This window comes from Adiantum capillus-veneris, chromosome 3 (genome assembly GCF_014529385.1).
Source record: "Adiantum capillus-veneris isolate H3 chromosome 3, ASM1452938v2, whole genome shotgun sequence".
Taxonomy (NCBI): Eukaryota; Viridiplantae; Streptophyta; class Polypodiopsida; order Polypodiales; family Pteridaceae; genus Adiantum; species Adiantum capillus-veneris.
The window spans coordinates 161,093,218-161,106,921 of NC_140933.1; the positions used below are offsets into that span (position 1 = coordinate 161,093,218).

Sequence of the window (13,704 nt, forward strand, 5' to 3'; positions counted from 1 at the left end):
GCGAGTAGAGGCAGGGAGCTCGCACCACTTGGGGACCGGTGGATGGGCATCATTTGAGGCCGATTTTGTAAGTGTTTTCACATTGCTCTTTATGTTTGATAGTTTAGGGTTTATGAGTTTTTTAATTCTAACATAATGAAATATTTGTATGTTTTGACAGTGGTCGATGACAGGACGTGATCCCACACCGTACGAGCGCGAGTACGTAGGCAGGAAGGGCTTAAATGCCCTGATGGACATTCTCAGTTCTCGCGGCGGCATGGTCTGCTCTGATACCAATTGTTGGAATTAGGGTTGCAGAGAAACACACACAGCTTGGAGAAGACAAAGGAAGCTCAAGGCACACAATAGAGAGTGTGTTACTTAGTGTGCAATGGAAAGATAGATAGCCCTAGAGTGATGGGCGTATATACAATGCACGGGGGAAAAAACCTCCTAAAGAGGGAAAAAATGCCCCGACGGTGCTAGTGTGTTCACACACATCACTACCACAAGTATATGGTAACAGTACCGGCCTCACCATTCCATGTGTTTCTCTCATCTTTTGTTGCTTTGAAGGGCAGTACCTGTTTTGGTGGTTATAATACATTGTAGCTGGTACTAGCGCTTGTTTTTTGGATGGTTTCATCTTCTTCATATATCTCATGTCTATTGGCATTCTAATACCTGGCAGTGGAGGTTGTTGTCCTAGGATAGCTGTGGCCTTGCAACTCCTACTGGTCTTGGCGCATTTCCCATATCGTATCTAGGTGGAGGAGGTGCTACTGGAGTAGGTTGTGCATACCTCTCCTTAGCATATTCCATGCCATAGTAACACTCTTCTCTCGTATGGTTTGTCCATTTTCTCTCAATTTCGCACCATAGAGGTTCTTGGTGGTCAGATTTGACTAGAGGATCAAGTCTCTGAGCTAATCCTTCTATAAGCTTCATTTGCTCACTAGATACCTCTAACTTTATTGTGGGTTGGATTCTTGGTGAATCACTCCTCTGAGAAGATGTGTCACTCTAACTCTCAGTATCATATCTTCTCAAGGTTCTTCCCTGATTTGGATAGGAGTAAGTTATAAGGAGTGGTCATGGTACATATGGTCCTATTGTGGCCATAATTCCACCTCTATAATAGTCATGTTCTATGGTTGCATCTGAGTTCATCCATTGTCCATTAGGCAGATTCACTTGAGGAGACATGTCTGCCATCTTTGTGATCATTTCATCTCTTGTTATCGCTCTAAAAGGGAATCCAAGTGTCTCCCTTTTTGGAATTCTTGAAAGAATTCTCATGCTTGGTGGAGATATCTGTGGTCCTTCATCGACCAAATATGCACCTCTTTCTAGTGCATTGTGTGGGTTTGTGTCAAAATATGGATAGATTGGCATTTCAGCACTTCTAACTTGGTTGCCATACCTCTGGTCATATCTACAAAAGGATTGATAGATTGGCTTTCCATCAGATGATCTTAGCTTTCTTAATGTCGAGCCCATTCAATACTCTCAAGATAGTCCTTAATAAGCACCTTTGGCCCTTTGTCAGGTCCCAAAAAATTCAAGTCTTTGTGACTCTTTTGGTTTGTGGAAACTAGTTATGGGTACCCTAAAAGTTTGGATTTAGGAAACCTGGAAAAATCCGGCTCTAAGTCTAGGTGTGTCATATTGCCCGCAAGCTTTTCTCATGGCTCAATTGGAGTTGTCTATCAAAGTTAAAGCAGTTTTGGTGAACTGCACTTGAAACAGCACTCAAAACAGTTTCAAGATCAAGGATTTTTTCTTGTATCTTGACCAAATGTGACCCAAATTTGTTGAAACTTGGTCACTAGGCTTCTTTTATGCTGGCAAACACTTCTATGAGCTCAGATGTAACTTTTAACCTCTAATTTTTCACTTGAGACACTATACAAGTGTCTATGTGCTCAGAATTTGAGAAAATTTGGTATGTGAGCTCTCCTTGATGTCCTTTACCCACTGGAAGTTTTAATTTGTGAAATTTGACCTTTATTTTGACACTTGAGACATTATACACGTATAAAGTCTTTTGTGGTAGAATGAGGTGACTTTTGTTCCATTGATTCCTCACTCAAGCAACTCTCAGCAAGTTTTAGAAGTCAATTTGGACATTTTTTGAGCAAGTTAAGACCAATACAAGCCTGAACCTGCAGTTTTCTGACTGTTGCTCTTTGCAAGCCCAAATGAGCTCCAAATTCTATGAAATTTTGGCTAGGGACTTCTTTTATGCTCTAGGACACTGAGGTATGCTCAAATGTTTGTTTTGACCCAAATCTGGCCCCTAAGACATTATACGCTTATTAAGTCTTTGGTTCAAAAATCACTTATATTTCTACCCCGGTACTCCTTGATGCATACAACAAGAACATGTGATTTCAGCAAATTTGGATGTCAAATTTGCTCAAAATCGGCACTTTTTCACATTTACCTTCTTGCATCTGCAAAATTATTTTTAAGTGAAAAAATATGTGTCCAAATGAGTTGAAATTTTGCAATCAAGATTAACACATCATTTCCCAACCCCCTATGTGGTCAAAAGTGAAACTTGACTTTCAAAGCTAGCCTTGAGACATCATATGCGTATGAAGTCTATGTGCTCAGATTTTGACAAATTTGGTCAATGAGCTTCTATTGTGGTGCTTAACACCCTGGTAAGCTCATATTTCAATTCTGGTCTCTAAAAGTTTCCTGACATCATACACATATGATGTCTAACTAATCAGAATGAAATGAATTTCACTCCAGAGGTTCCTCACTACACTGGCAACTCACAGCAAGTTTCAAAACTGAATTTTGAAATTTTTTGTACAAGTTATGGCCAATACAAGCATTCACTTGTCTAGATGCGTCTTATGGTCTTTGCAAGCCCAAAATCCAAATTTGATGAAATTTGTCATAGATGCTTCCTAAATGTCGTAGATCACCAAGGTAGTATCAGATGTAACTTTTGATCTCAGATTTGGCCTCTAAGACATTATATGCGTATAAGGTCTTTTGCTCATATTTTAGTTCTATTTCTACCAGAGGTGCCTCTTAGTGTGTAGATCAAGAATATGTGCTCAAAACAAATTTTGGATGTCAAAATTTCTCAAAATCAGCACTTTTACAAGGAAATCCCTTGAAAGAGTAAAATATCCTTAAGTCTCAGTCTATAAGTCCAAATGACATGAGATTTGATGTATGTGCCCAACACAACATGCAGAAGATGGGTATAATGTCAAAAGTTCATTTTGGCTGCCAGAATCACCCCTTAGACATCATACGCGTATGATGTTCTACTGATGATTTTTTGAACAGAAATCGTTCACATGCATCCCCAAGTCTCTAGCACTAGAATTCAAGCACTTCTAGCAATTTTCATGCAAAAATGTGCTCAAAATCTCAAGTTTTCTTTTTTCTCGTTTCTGACACTCCGTCTTTTGTCTTTTGGGGGTTCAGAGTTAGTCAAAACTCTAGTCTCAATAAATACTTGGGGTGAAAACCTCCTTTTGAACACACTAGTGCAGTCAGATTTTTCAAATTTGGTCTCCAGATGCCCCTTGATACTTCATACACGTATAAAGTTTCAGTTTACAGAATTTCAATTTTTGTTCACAGAACCCTTGTACATGCTCTCTTATATTATCAGCACCAATCAGCCATGCAAAAAAGTCAACAAAAAAAAATTTATTGTATTTTTTCCTCAAAAACACACATTTCAAAGATTCATAATGCAAACAAGCACTTTAGCAAATAAATCAATGATGAATAGCTCTAGATCAAAATCAGATTACTTACCTAAAGCTACTTCTACAAATCATATGGGGTTTTGCATCTATGAGTAGAAAAATGCTTCAATGCCACACACGGACTAGCAAACGCTTTTATCACCTCACAAATCACTCAACCACCAACAACTACTCTAATCTACAAATCCTAACTAAATCTACCTAGTCGCTGACCCTCGGCAAGACACACGCTTCCTGGCTATCCACTTGATCTCGGAATAACTTCTTTCGGATCCACTTAAGAAAAATTCTTTCTTTAGCCAAAACTAAAGCAAGCAACCATCACATGAGTGTTAGTAGGAATACCTACCTAAGTCCTTGTATCCCCGGAAACAACAGCGCCAATGTTGCAGGAGCGAATCACACCACCCATAAAGTGCGTGCAACACAACCTAGATCAACATAATGTCAATCGAGGACATAGATGACAAGATAGGCACACGGAGGAAATCTTGTTAGCTTGTCAGGATGAGACCATCCTACACATACAACACTCTAGAAGGCCAACTAAACCACACTCTATAGTCTCACTGCTCTCAACTACACCACCTACCCACATACACACAAACGGAAGGAAACTCACTAAACCATGCTAGAATCGTATGAAACTTAAGGAACATCATCGCCTCACTAGGATACACCTATCCCAAAGCCTCTACACTCAAAACCCTAGCTCTAAACCCATCTACGAAAAACACGTATAAAGACAGAGCCGGATTTCGAAAGTGCCCAAAACTGAAATCTATGAGTACTTATGTGTAGCTTATGTCGCTACAATTCTAATGACTACTTGCACGCAAAAAAATAGATATCGTTTGATACACTTACGACCATAAGTAGCTCATAGATGCGTGAGCGTGTATGCTCCGTTCCGCGAGGAATCCTTGGCGTTGTCACGTAGCTCTTGCCGAGGCGAGCGCAATGGTGAAGTTGATCTCCAATGTGATGAACAAGCGAGGAGTAGCACCAGGATGAAGCTCACGCTCTCTCTCTTCCTCTCTCACACACAGTCGACGGCAGCTTAAATCTTGATTATGATAAAAGTTCTGTGTCCTTACAAAAATGACCTAGGTACCTTATATACTAAGGTCACCTTAGGTTAACCAAAAATAGAGTTTGAGGGGTCAAATCGCTTGGTATTTACAATCTAGAAGTGCCATTGCACCCCAACTTCTGCTACTAGACTACCTACTTATTACAAATGATGTTTCTAACCACAATCCGCAGCATTTGATAACTCTCAAAAGATAAGAATTTGGTACGAAAATTGAGTTATGTTTTGTTGTTGACCCGCTGATCAACAGTTGTTGCCAACCAAACTCCTATCCGCCCCGACTCGCGTGGTTCGCATAGCCCCTGTAAAGTTGATGAGAGCAAATCCTCTATCAACCTTGAAGCCACACCAACTATGGATGATGAGGATAAGAAACAAGAGGTAATACTAAGCATCTTGCAACATTTCTTGAAGATAGCATGAGCGCACTAAACCCCCTCCATGTCTTGTATTCTTGAAGTAGACACCCATGGCACGATAGTGTGACTTCTCCATACATTGCATGCTCCAAATATCCAATGAACCATACATGTTCATAAATTATTCGACAATTGTTCCACACATGACCATATGCTTTACAGTAAGTACAATGTGAACACTCATCAGACCTATGATCTTTGCATTACACTTGGAGCACCAAATTTCCATTTTCTTGATTGAAGGTCTTGTTTTGGCAATTTCAACGATGTGTTTTGACATCTCCTCCAGTTTCCCAGTTCACTATCCGTTTTTTTTTTTCTTTTGTCTTGTCATCTGATTCACTTTCAAATGTACCGAAACTAGTACTGGAGGTTGATTCTTTAGCGAAAGATTCACTGTCATTGGGATGTTTCTTCTTATAACCTTTCTCCTTCTTGGCTTGTTACTCAAATTTTAGTGCCCTATGCACTAGATCATTAGAATTTTGGTTGGTGTTGTAACTTCTTGTTCCCTTAGCTTTTTACTTTTGTACCCATTTAGAAATTAGGCTCTCATTCTTTTCCCTCAGGGAGGCTCTTGCAATTGTGTGGTTAGTTCCTTGATCTTCTCTACATAAGTCCTAACTAACAACTTGCTCTATTTAATCTGACCTAGCTCACACAGGATATCTTCATTACCTCTGTTATCTGAATATTCCAACCTAAAATCCTTAATGAGTTTATTGTACGACCTGAGCTGTGGTAGGCTAGTAATGATAGTACCATTTCCTTGTTGCCTCCTTCAGTGTTTGGGGAAAGTACTCTCCCCATTTATCTTCATCAATACCCTTAAGCTTGGCATGCTTCTCAAATGCTTGGATATGAACATCCAGATCACCCTTTTGGCCCCCTTGAATATTGGAAATGATATTTTCAAATAAGTGGAATGCTCGTGTGACTGCTTGCTCTTGTTCTGGAAACTGGTTTCTTGTCCTTAGATTTTCACTTGATATAATGATCGAGATCTAATTTCTTGTCATTGTCTGTTTCTATTTTAGTCATTGTATCTTCAACTTTCTTATTTGTTTTCTTGTGTCTTTCTAATGATTTTTTCTTTTCTTGTCGTCACTTTCTTCAGCACGTCACTCGAGATCCATGGGATCAATTGCATCATTCTACTCTCTCAGCTTCTCTACACCTACAATGAGATGAATGTTGAGAATCCCTAAATTCATCAGTTGTTCCTAGTCTTGGAGGAACATTGGTCTCATTCACAGGTTTTCTCTCCATATTAGAGCCTCGCTCTGACTCTTTTGACGTGGTCTAGATTCTTGGTGAACCTCGTAGCTAGCCTTGTGCCTCATGTTGTTCCTCATCTTAGCAGAATCTGTAATAGGCATGTTTACCCAACAGCATATATTAAAGTATCCAACCAAAATAATCATCAGTAGCAGTTTAATTGTCCAAGTATTTCCAGCACTGTCATTTTTCCCATTTCGGTGGCAAAACCAGTAGTGCTACCAAGATTTCAACATCAGATTAACTAAGGTTATCAAATACCCGAATAAAAACCTGATGCCACTAGCTTAACCAATAATATGCAACAGGTAATGCAGTTTTTTACATTCCTATGATCAGTTTCCTTTGAGACTACAGTAAGAGTTGAACCATCAGTTCAGAGAAATAAAAACCAGAGAAGTAACATCCAGGGTCACAGTAACATTATATCATATAGGTTCGAATTATAGGCCACTCCCCTCAACCAGTCAAAAACAAATCAGCAGATCAAAGTAGGATCCAGTATGCAATACTCAAGAAAGCAACCATAAAGTAAGCTCGAGTTACTGCCAAAAATTAAAATATCGAGCAATACTTGTATCGAGAATCTATTTGTATCTGCTATACTTCAGCCAATAGAAGAGGATCAGTCAATACCAAAAAAAAAAAATCCCAAACACCATCATATACTGATGTGAACCAATCTGAAAAACCCGGTGTACCCTTTTGCAATGTTCCTTTAGATTAAGTCTGCATATGTAACTTCCAAGTATGACCAGCTAGTCCAGGCCCATTATAAGCTCCCACCCCTTTTTTTAACACATAACTAACAAGTAGAGAGGCTAAACTGCATTCCATATTGATGTGGTCATAACTATACCAAAAAATGGCAGCCAAAACACAACCTGAAGATCTGTATAGTTTCAAACCAGATACGGCTAGCACCCAAGTTTAAGCTAAAGACACAAGGTCTGTGCAAAAAATCAGTTAGACCAAGCTAGATATATATTTTTTGGAATTTTTGTTACTAGTTTTATCAAAATATGGCAGCGTTTCAGTAACCAAAACAAACCATGCATAGCCAGCACCACCACCAGGCAATCAGCCCATATGCTCACCATCTGGCTCTTTTAAAATAGTGTTAGATGTCATATTCCAACTCAGTAGTAGCAGAGGATCAGTCAAGAAGCCAAACAACAATCTATACTGATGTGAAATATACCAGAATTACCAGAATTATACCAAAAATTTGAGACCAAAACAACCAGCTGGTGGCCACTAACCAGGCAGTAAATTCAGTCAGTGGGCAAAATTTTTACAAATTTCAACATTTAGTGAGCAGAACTGGAAGCCAACAAGAAGATAATCAAATTCTTTCACTATGCCAAGGTAAGAAAACCTGTCATCACCAGCACCATCACCAGAGTTTATGCATAACCAGCACCATCACCAGGTTTCAGTCAGTACCAGATAAGGAAGCCCAAACCAGTACCATCACCAGAGTTAATGCATACCCAGCACCATTTTAATGTCAACTTTTATGCAATCATTACCAGTCAAGCATCCAAAGAAAAAGCTCCTTTGCCAATGTGAGAAGATAAAAGAATCCAAAAAAGACCAATTCTCAATAAGGTTCTTATTAAATTCCTGTTTTATAGTCAAATATCAGAGCATGGATTTGAGTTTATGAGATTTAACGAAACCTGTGAGAAGTCGACATGCCAAGTAAATTTCCAAGCAGCTAAGGAAGACCAAGCCTAAGTGAGGGGAGAAAACACCCTCACCTTTTGTAGTGGACGAGGCAGGGATGCACTCCGACAGATGCTCATTAGAGATGGTGCCGCGGCCGCCTAGCCTTGATGAATATACGAGGTAATCCGGGTAGGATTCTATTCATGAGTGGGAGGTAGGGAAGCCAAGGCAGGAAAATTTCCATCATAGCGGGGCAGTGATACAGTATGAAAGTCGCGACACCATGATAAAACCTAAGACAGTGAAAGCCGCCCAGGTTTTTGAGGGGCTAGACATTAGGTTTTAGCTTTAAAAACTAAAACTGGTAGGAGGTAGATTAGGGGACATTATCCATAGGGTAGCCAACACAAGATGTTGGGAAGGATTTAACTCTAATATCAACCAATGTAATAACAAATCAAGCATTTGTACAGCACAAGGTAATCCCTTACCCGGCAACAGCTCAATTTAACGGCTTGAGCTTAGATAGTGATTCGCAGTATAGTCTACCACCCCCTCCAGATGAGGTGCTAGAGCCACCACAGCCCCAAGGCAGTAATTTAGCATGTAAAACATAAGGTAAAATCCCCTAAAGCCACAATAGAGCATTGACTGAGCCCCATAGATGCTATCCAGGTCAGAAGTCATGACCAAGTGTGTGTGTGTGTGTGTGTGTGTGTGTGTGTGTGTGTGTGTGTGTGTGTGTGTGTGTGTGTGTGTGTGTGTGTGTGTGTGTGTGTGTGTGTGTGTGTGTGTGTGTGTGTGTGTGTGTGTGTGTGTAGCTATGGTCAACTGTTGTGACACTGTGTGTGTGTGTGTGTGTGTGTGTGTGTGTGTGTGTGTGTGTGTGTGTGTGTGTGTGTGTGTGTGTGTGTGTGTGTGTGTGTGTGTGTGTGTGTGTGTGTGTGTGTGTGTGTGAGAGAGAGAGAGAGAGAGAGAGAGGGAGGGAGGGAGGAGAAGTGTGTGAGAGAGAAGAGGGAAGAACTAGGGTATTTAGAAAATGCAGTAGCACAGACTTCAAGAGGGTTAGTATTGTTTAATGCAGAAGAGGCCAAATTGCCAAGGCCAGGCCGCCTGGCTTTCTTCATATCAGTTAGCTATTTATGAATAATTAGGTGTCATTTAAGGCACCCCCAAAATAGCAGCTACTGAATTACATACTACAATACACCCAGGATTCTCTATGTCAATTAGGTTAAATAACACCCAAGGATATTTACACACTATCCTTACATTATCCTAGCCAGGCAAAAGGTCCACCCGATTTTTACTCCAATACATAAGTAGCACCAGTACTAGTTCGTACAATACTTTACCAGTACCAGTACCATTACAATCCTAGTACACAATTATCTCCGGTATCAGTCCACAAGTAGCACCAGTCCAATATATTATAGTACACAGATAGCACTAGTACTAGTACCAGTGTACGCTTAGCACGAGTACCAGTATCACAAGTAGCACTTAGTACCAGCTCGGTGTAATTAGTATACATAACCAGTACCAGTATATCTCATAAGTAGTAGCAGTACCAGTTTAGTATAATATTATACACAAACAGTACCAGTTCCAATAGCCGTATATCAGACAAGTAGCAGTAGTATGACTTCAGTATGATACAGTACCAATACCAGTATAGTACAGTACCAATTCACAAGCCCGGGGGATTCACTATTAGTAATGGGGGGATGTCACCTACGTGCATCAAAATTAGAGAAACCCCCCTATGTACGGTATCTTACATGCTAACCTACCCCGCTACATACGCACAAGATACGGACGTTCTCACAATGAGCCATCCCCCCTCATACGGATTTTGTACGGAATGTAACGACTCACTCTAGTAACATAACAATTTTAGAAACACATGCTTTTGCAAAAATACATATTGAACTGCAAATGAACAGAAGTGTACATTGTATTGTGTTTTCATTTGCAATAGATGTTAAGAGAAAAAACCATGAAAAACAACAAATATAATGAATACTAAATTAAAATAAACCAATCGTTTCTATGTAATTTGTCAAAAAACGATTAACATTTGCCTTGTAAACTGATACAAATCGCAATCTCAAAACATATGATACTAGCCACCTACTTAGTAAGCTTCCCACATAAGATTTAAGACACACATATGAAATGGATTGTTCTCTAAATAACAAATAATGCATACTCTTAAACAACCATGAAAAACTTCACTTTTCAAATCAAAACACATTACAAAGCAACTCGTTAAAAGATTAATCTTTTTGAACAAAAACAATTATATGTGATATGAATGCACGTCTATGCTTAAGCAAAATTCCCTTTAAAAAGCACCATCTGTATTTAATTTTGAGTTTGTACATAAAATATAAATCTTAAAAATTTCGCCAAAGCCTCCTTTGTAAGGAGACCTCTTTCTCAAAAAAAATCAGTACACCCTTTTTTTGGGCTCCCACATGGGATTTTCATCACATAATTTCTTTTACCAAAAAAACTATCCACCTCATCTTGGGCTCCCACGTGGGATTTAAGGATTATCTTACACATTAAAATCAAGCACATTTTCAATAGAGTCAAAGTAATCTAACTTCAAAGTGGTATTATAACCTACATATCATAGCATATAAGAAACCTTCAATCACATATTCTAATCACACGATTACCAAAAGGCCATGTCCACATCGATAGGCGATCATGTACAAAACAAACAAAAAATGAAAACATAAAAGTATACCTAGATAAATCTAGGATAAGCCCGCACTTACAATTGCTTGAAGACCGCACTTACAATTGCTTTTTCAAGCATTTTATCCATGAGTGTCTCATTTTGCACGATACTTTTTAATTGCTTCTTCCGCAATTCACTAATCACCTTGCAGAGAGTTAACCTTAGAGACTAAAGAAATGCCTTCTTCTTACCCTCTGTCATAATGACTATATAGATATCCTATTAAAAAAAAGAAGCATTCAAGTCAAACTACATATATATAGATATTTTCGATTCTATTTCAAACTATCACATCAAAGCTCCTGCATTAACCTAATGTGACACATTGGTATACCATATTTCACTTTGAAAGCTAAAAGAACTGAAGGTGAAAATCGATAGCTCAAGATGGCACACCCGCTCAAGTCATATGACCATGTGACAAATTGAGACTACATTTGTAATTATATACAAAATAAAGACATTGTGTATGTGTGACACATAGACCCAAGGTATGCTAGACGTGTCTTGGCAAGAAACTATAGCTCAAGCCATATGACTATGTGGGAAATTGAGACTATAGAATTTGTAACTACATTGGAAAAAAAACTAACAGTCTTAAAAACTTTAACGCTTTTTATCGTAAAAAGAGGCACAACTACACGTTTGGTAAGAATGGATAACTCAAGAGACCCGGTCAAGCCATATGCATAGGTAGAAGAACTGAAGGTAAAAATCGATAGCTCAAGATGGCACACCCGGTCAAGACATATGACCATGTGACAAATTGAGACTATAGAATTTGTAACTACATGGGAAAAAAACTATGAAGGCGCTTTGTTTGTTATTAAAAAAAAAACGTTCATCCTGCGCCATCCCTACCCGGCTCTCTGAGCCTGTCGTGCCTGGCCTCACTGCTCGCCCTATGCTCCATGGTGACGTATTCTCCTCCCCGACACCTACCATCAGTCTCCACCTTTGCTTTCATTCTCTTTTGCTTAACACCACCAGGACATCTCCAAGGACCTACGTACTCACCTAAGAGAGCATTTTCGAAGATTCTGGAGATTTTTCAATTATCTTGCAACTAGTACCACCTAATTGATATGTATTCCTAATGGATTCAAAAAATAAAAACCATTGATTTGTTTAGAAATTCCAATTTCAAATAAGGGGTGGCAAGCACATACATCTTCATGCATCATGCCGCCATCCTCATCCGTTTCGAGTGCCAACCCAATCTGATCCTAATGAGCTTAGTCTGGCATTTTTATGCGGCGCAAATAGCAATCATGCATCTTGGCCCATCCCTAGATTGATATGGCCATCACAAGCACGACCACAAGTCATGCATCGCTTCGCTTGCAAGGTGATGGCCTCCCATTGTGAGCGTGTGTGCCTTGTCAGGTTGTTGTAATCAAGGTCCAATTTTAACAAGGCTGTACAATTGAATAATTGTGGGGGTATATAACCTGCAAGGTTGTTCATGCCTATGTCCAACTTCTGTAGCTTCACCAACATGCCCGTCTCTGTTGGTATCGATCCATTTAGCCCATTGTTCTGGCCTCAAAAACCATTAAGTGGGAGCAATTACCAATATATGAGGGAATGCCGCCACACAAGTGGTTGTCTGATAAGGAGAGAACCATCAGCTTTTGTAGCATACCCAAGCTAGAGGGAATGGTGCCAGTCAGTCTGTTGCTCTGGAAATCAAAAACCTGGGCTGTAGAAAGGCTGCTAAGAAATGAAGGGACAGAACCTGTGAGAGAGTTACCAGCAAGAGCAAGAACTTGCAAGTTCGGCAAACCGGCAAGCTCGACCAGAATGGGCCCAGAAAGCTTTTGCCCTCTCAGATCCAGAACTTGCAAGGCCAAGAGCTTCCCAAGAGATGAGGGTATCCCACCCGTGAAGTGGTTCCCAGTCAAATTTAGCACTCTTAATGAGCCAAATGAGCCTAAAAAGAAAGGAATGTTACCCGATAAATTGTTTTCTGCCAGGTCGAGGACTTGAAGATTGACGAGCTTCACCAACATATTAGGAAGACTGCCATTGAAAGTATTTGAGGAGAGCACAAGGCTTTTCAGATTGAACCATGCAGACAAGAATTCTGTCATCGGACCAGACAAGTTGTTGTGGCTGACATCCAACGATTCTAGAGAACTAATGCTTCCCAGCACGTCAGGCATGGTGCCCTATCAGGTGGTTGGAATCTTCTTCAATGGAAGGTCCGTGTCTCGGGCTTGATCAGCATTATCGGTACCAGGCAGGCCACCGGAGGGAGGAGAGGGACCTTCCACCTTGATGATGGTAGCAACAGCGAGAGCCTCCTTGGCGAAGATGGCAGCAGGGGTGGCGGTTGCGAGAAGAAAGAGGAGGGCACGGCGGGAGCATTGACAGGCGGGTTGGGAAGAGCTGTTGGCGCGGATGGGTAGCATAGCGGGCTTGAAGGAGGGTGCTTGCCATCTCCCCCCCTCTTAGGCTGTTGCAATCGCTCGTCTTCTTCTTCTTCTTTTCTCTCTCTCTCTCTCTCTCTCTCTCTCTCTCTCTCTCTCTCTCTCTCTCTCTCTCTCTCTCTCTCTCTCTCTCTCTCTCTCTAGATTCGCCCAAGGAATGGGCATTCAGCAATTTACTCCTGAGTCCTGGCTCTAGCTCTAGCCTCTCAGGCTCCAGCTGAGTCTTTCTCTCTTCCTTTCCTTGGAAATTGGAAATGAGCAGCACCCCATCCATTCACTCTTTAATGAATTGGAAAGTTCTGGCCCGGGCTTTTGGAAATTGGAACTCAGT

General features: G+C 40.3%; 1 protein-coding gene across 1 annotated transcript; it reads right to left on the bottom strand.

Annotated features, from left to right (window-relative positions):
* Nucleotides 1-12,467: 12,467 nt before the first annotated feature.
* On the bottom strand, nucleotides 12,468-13,034 carry LOC147462073 (uncharacterized). The gene has a single exon (XM_086502532.1). The coding sequence runs from the start codon at nucleotides 13,032-13,034 to the stop codon at nucleotides 12,468-12,470; it is 567 nt and encodes a 188-aa protein (XP_086358658.1).
* Nucleotides 13,035-13,704: the final 670 nt, after the last annotated feature.

Bases quoted from the DNA above. Each gene is read 5' to 3' on its own strand.
- LOC147462073 (XM_086502532.1), bottom strand. From the start codon at position 13,034: ATGACAGAATTCTTGTCTGCATGGTTCAATCTGAAAAGCCTTGTGCTC.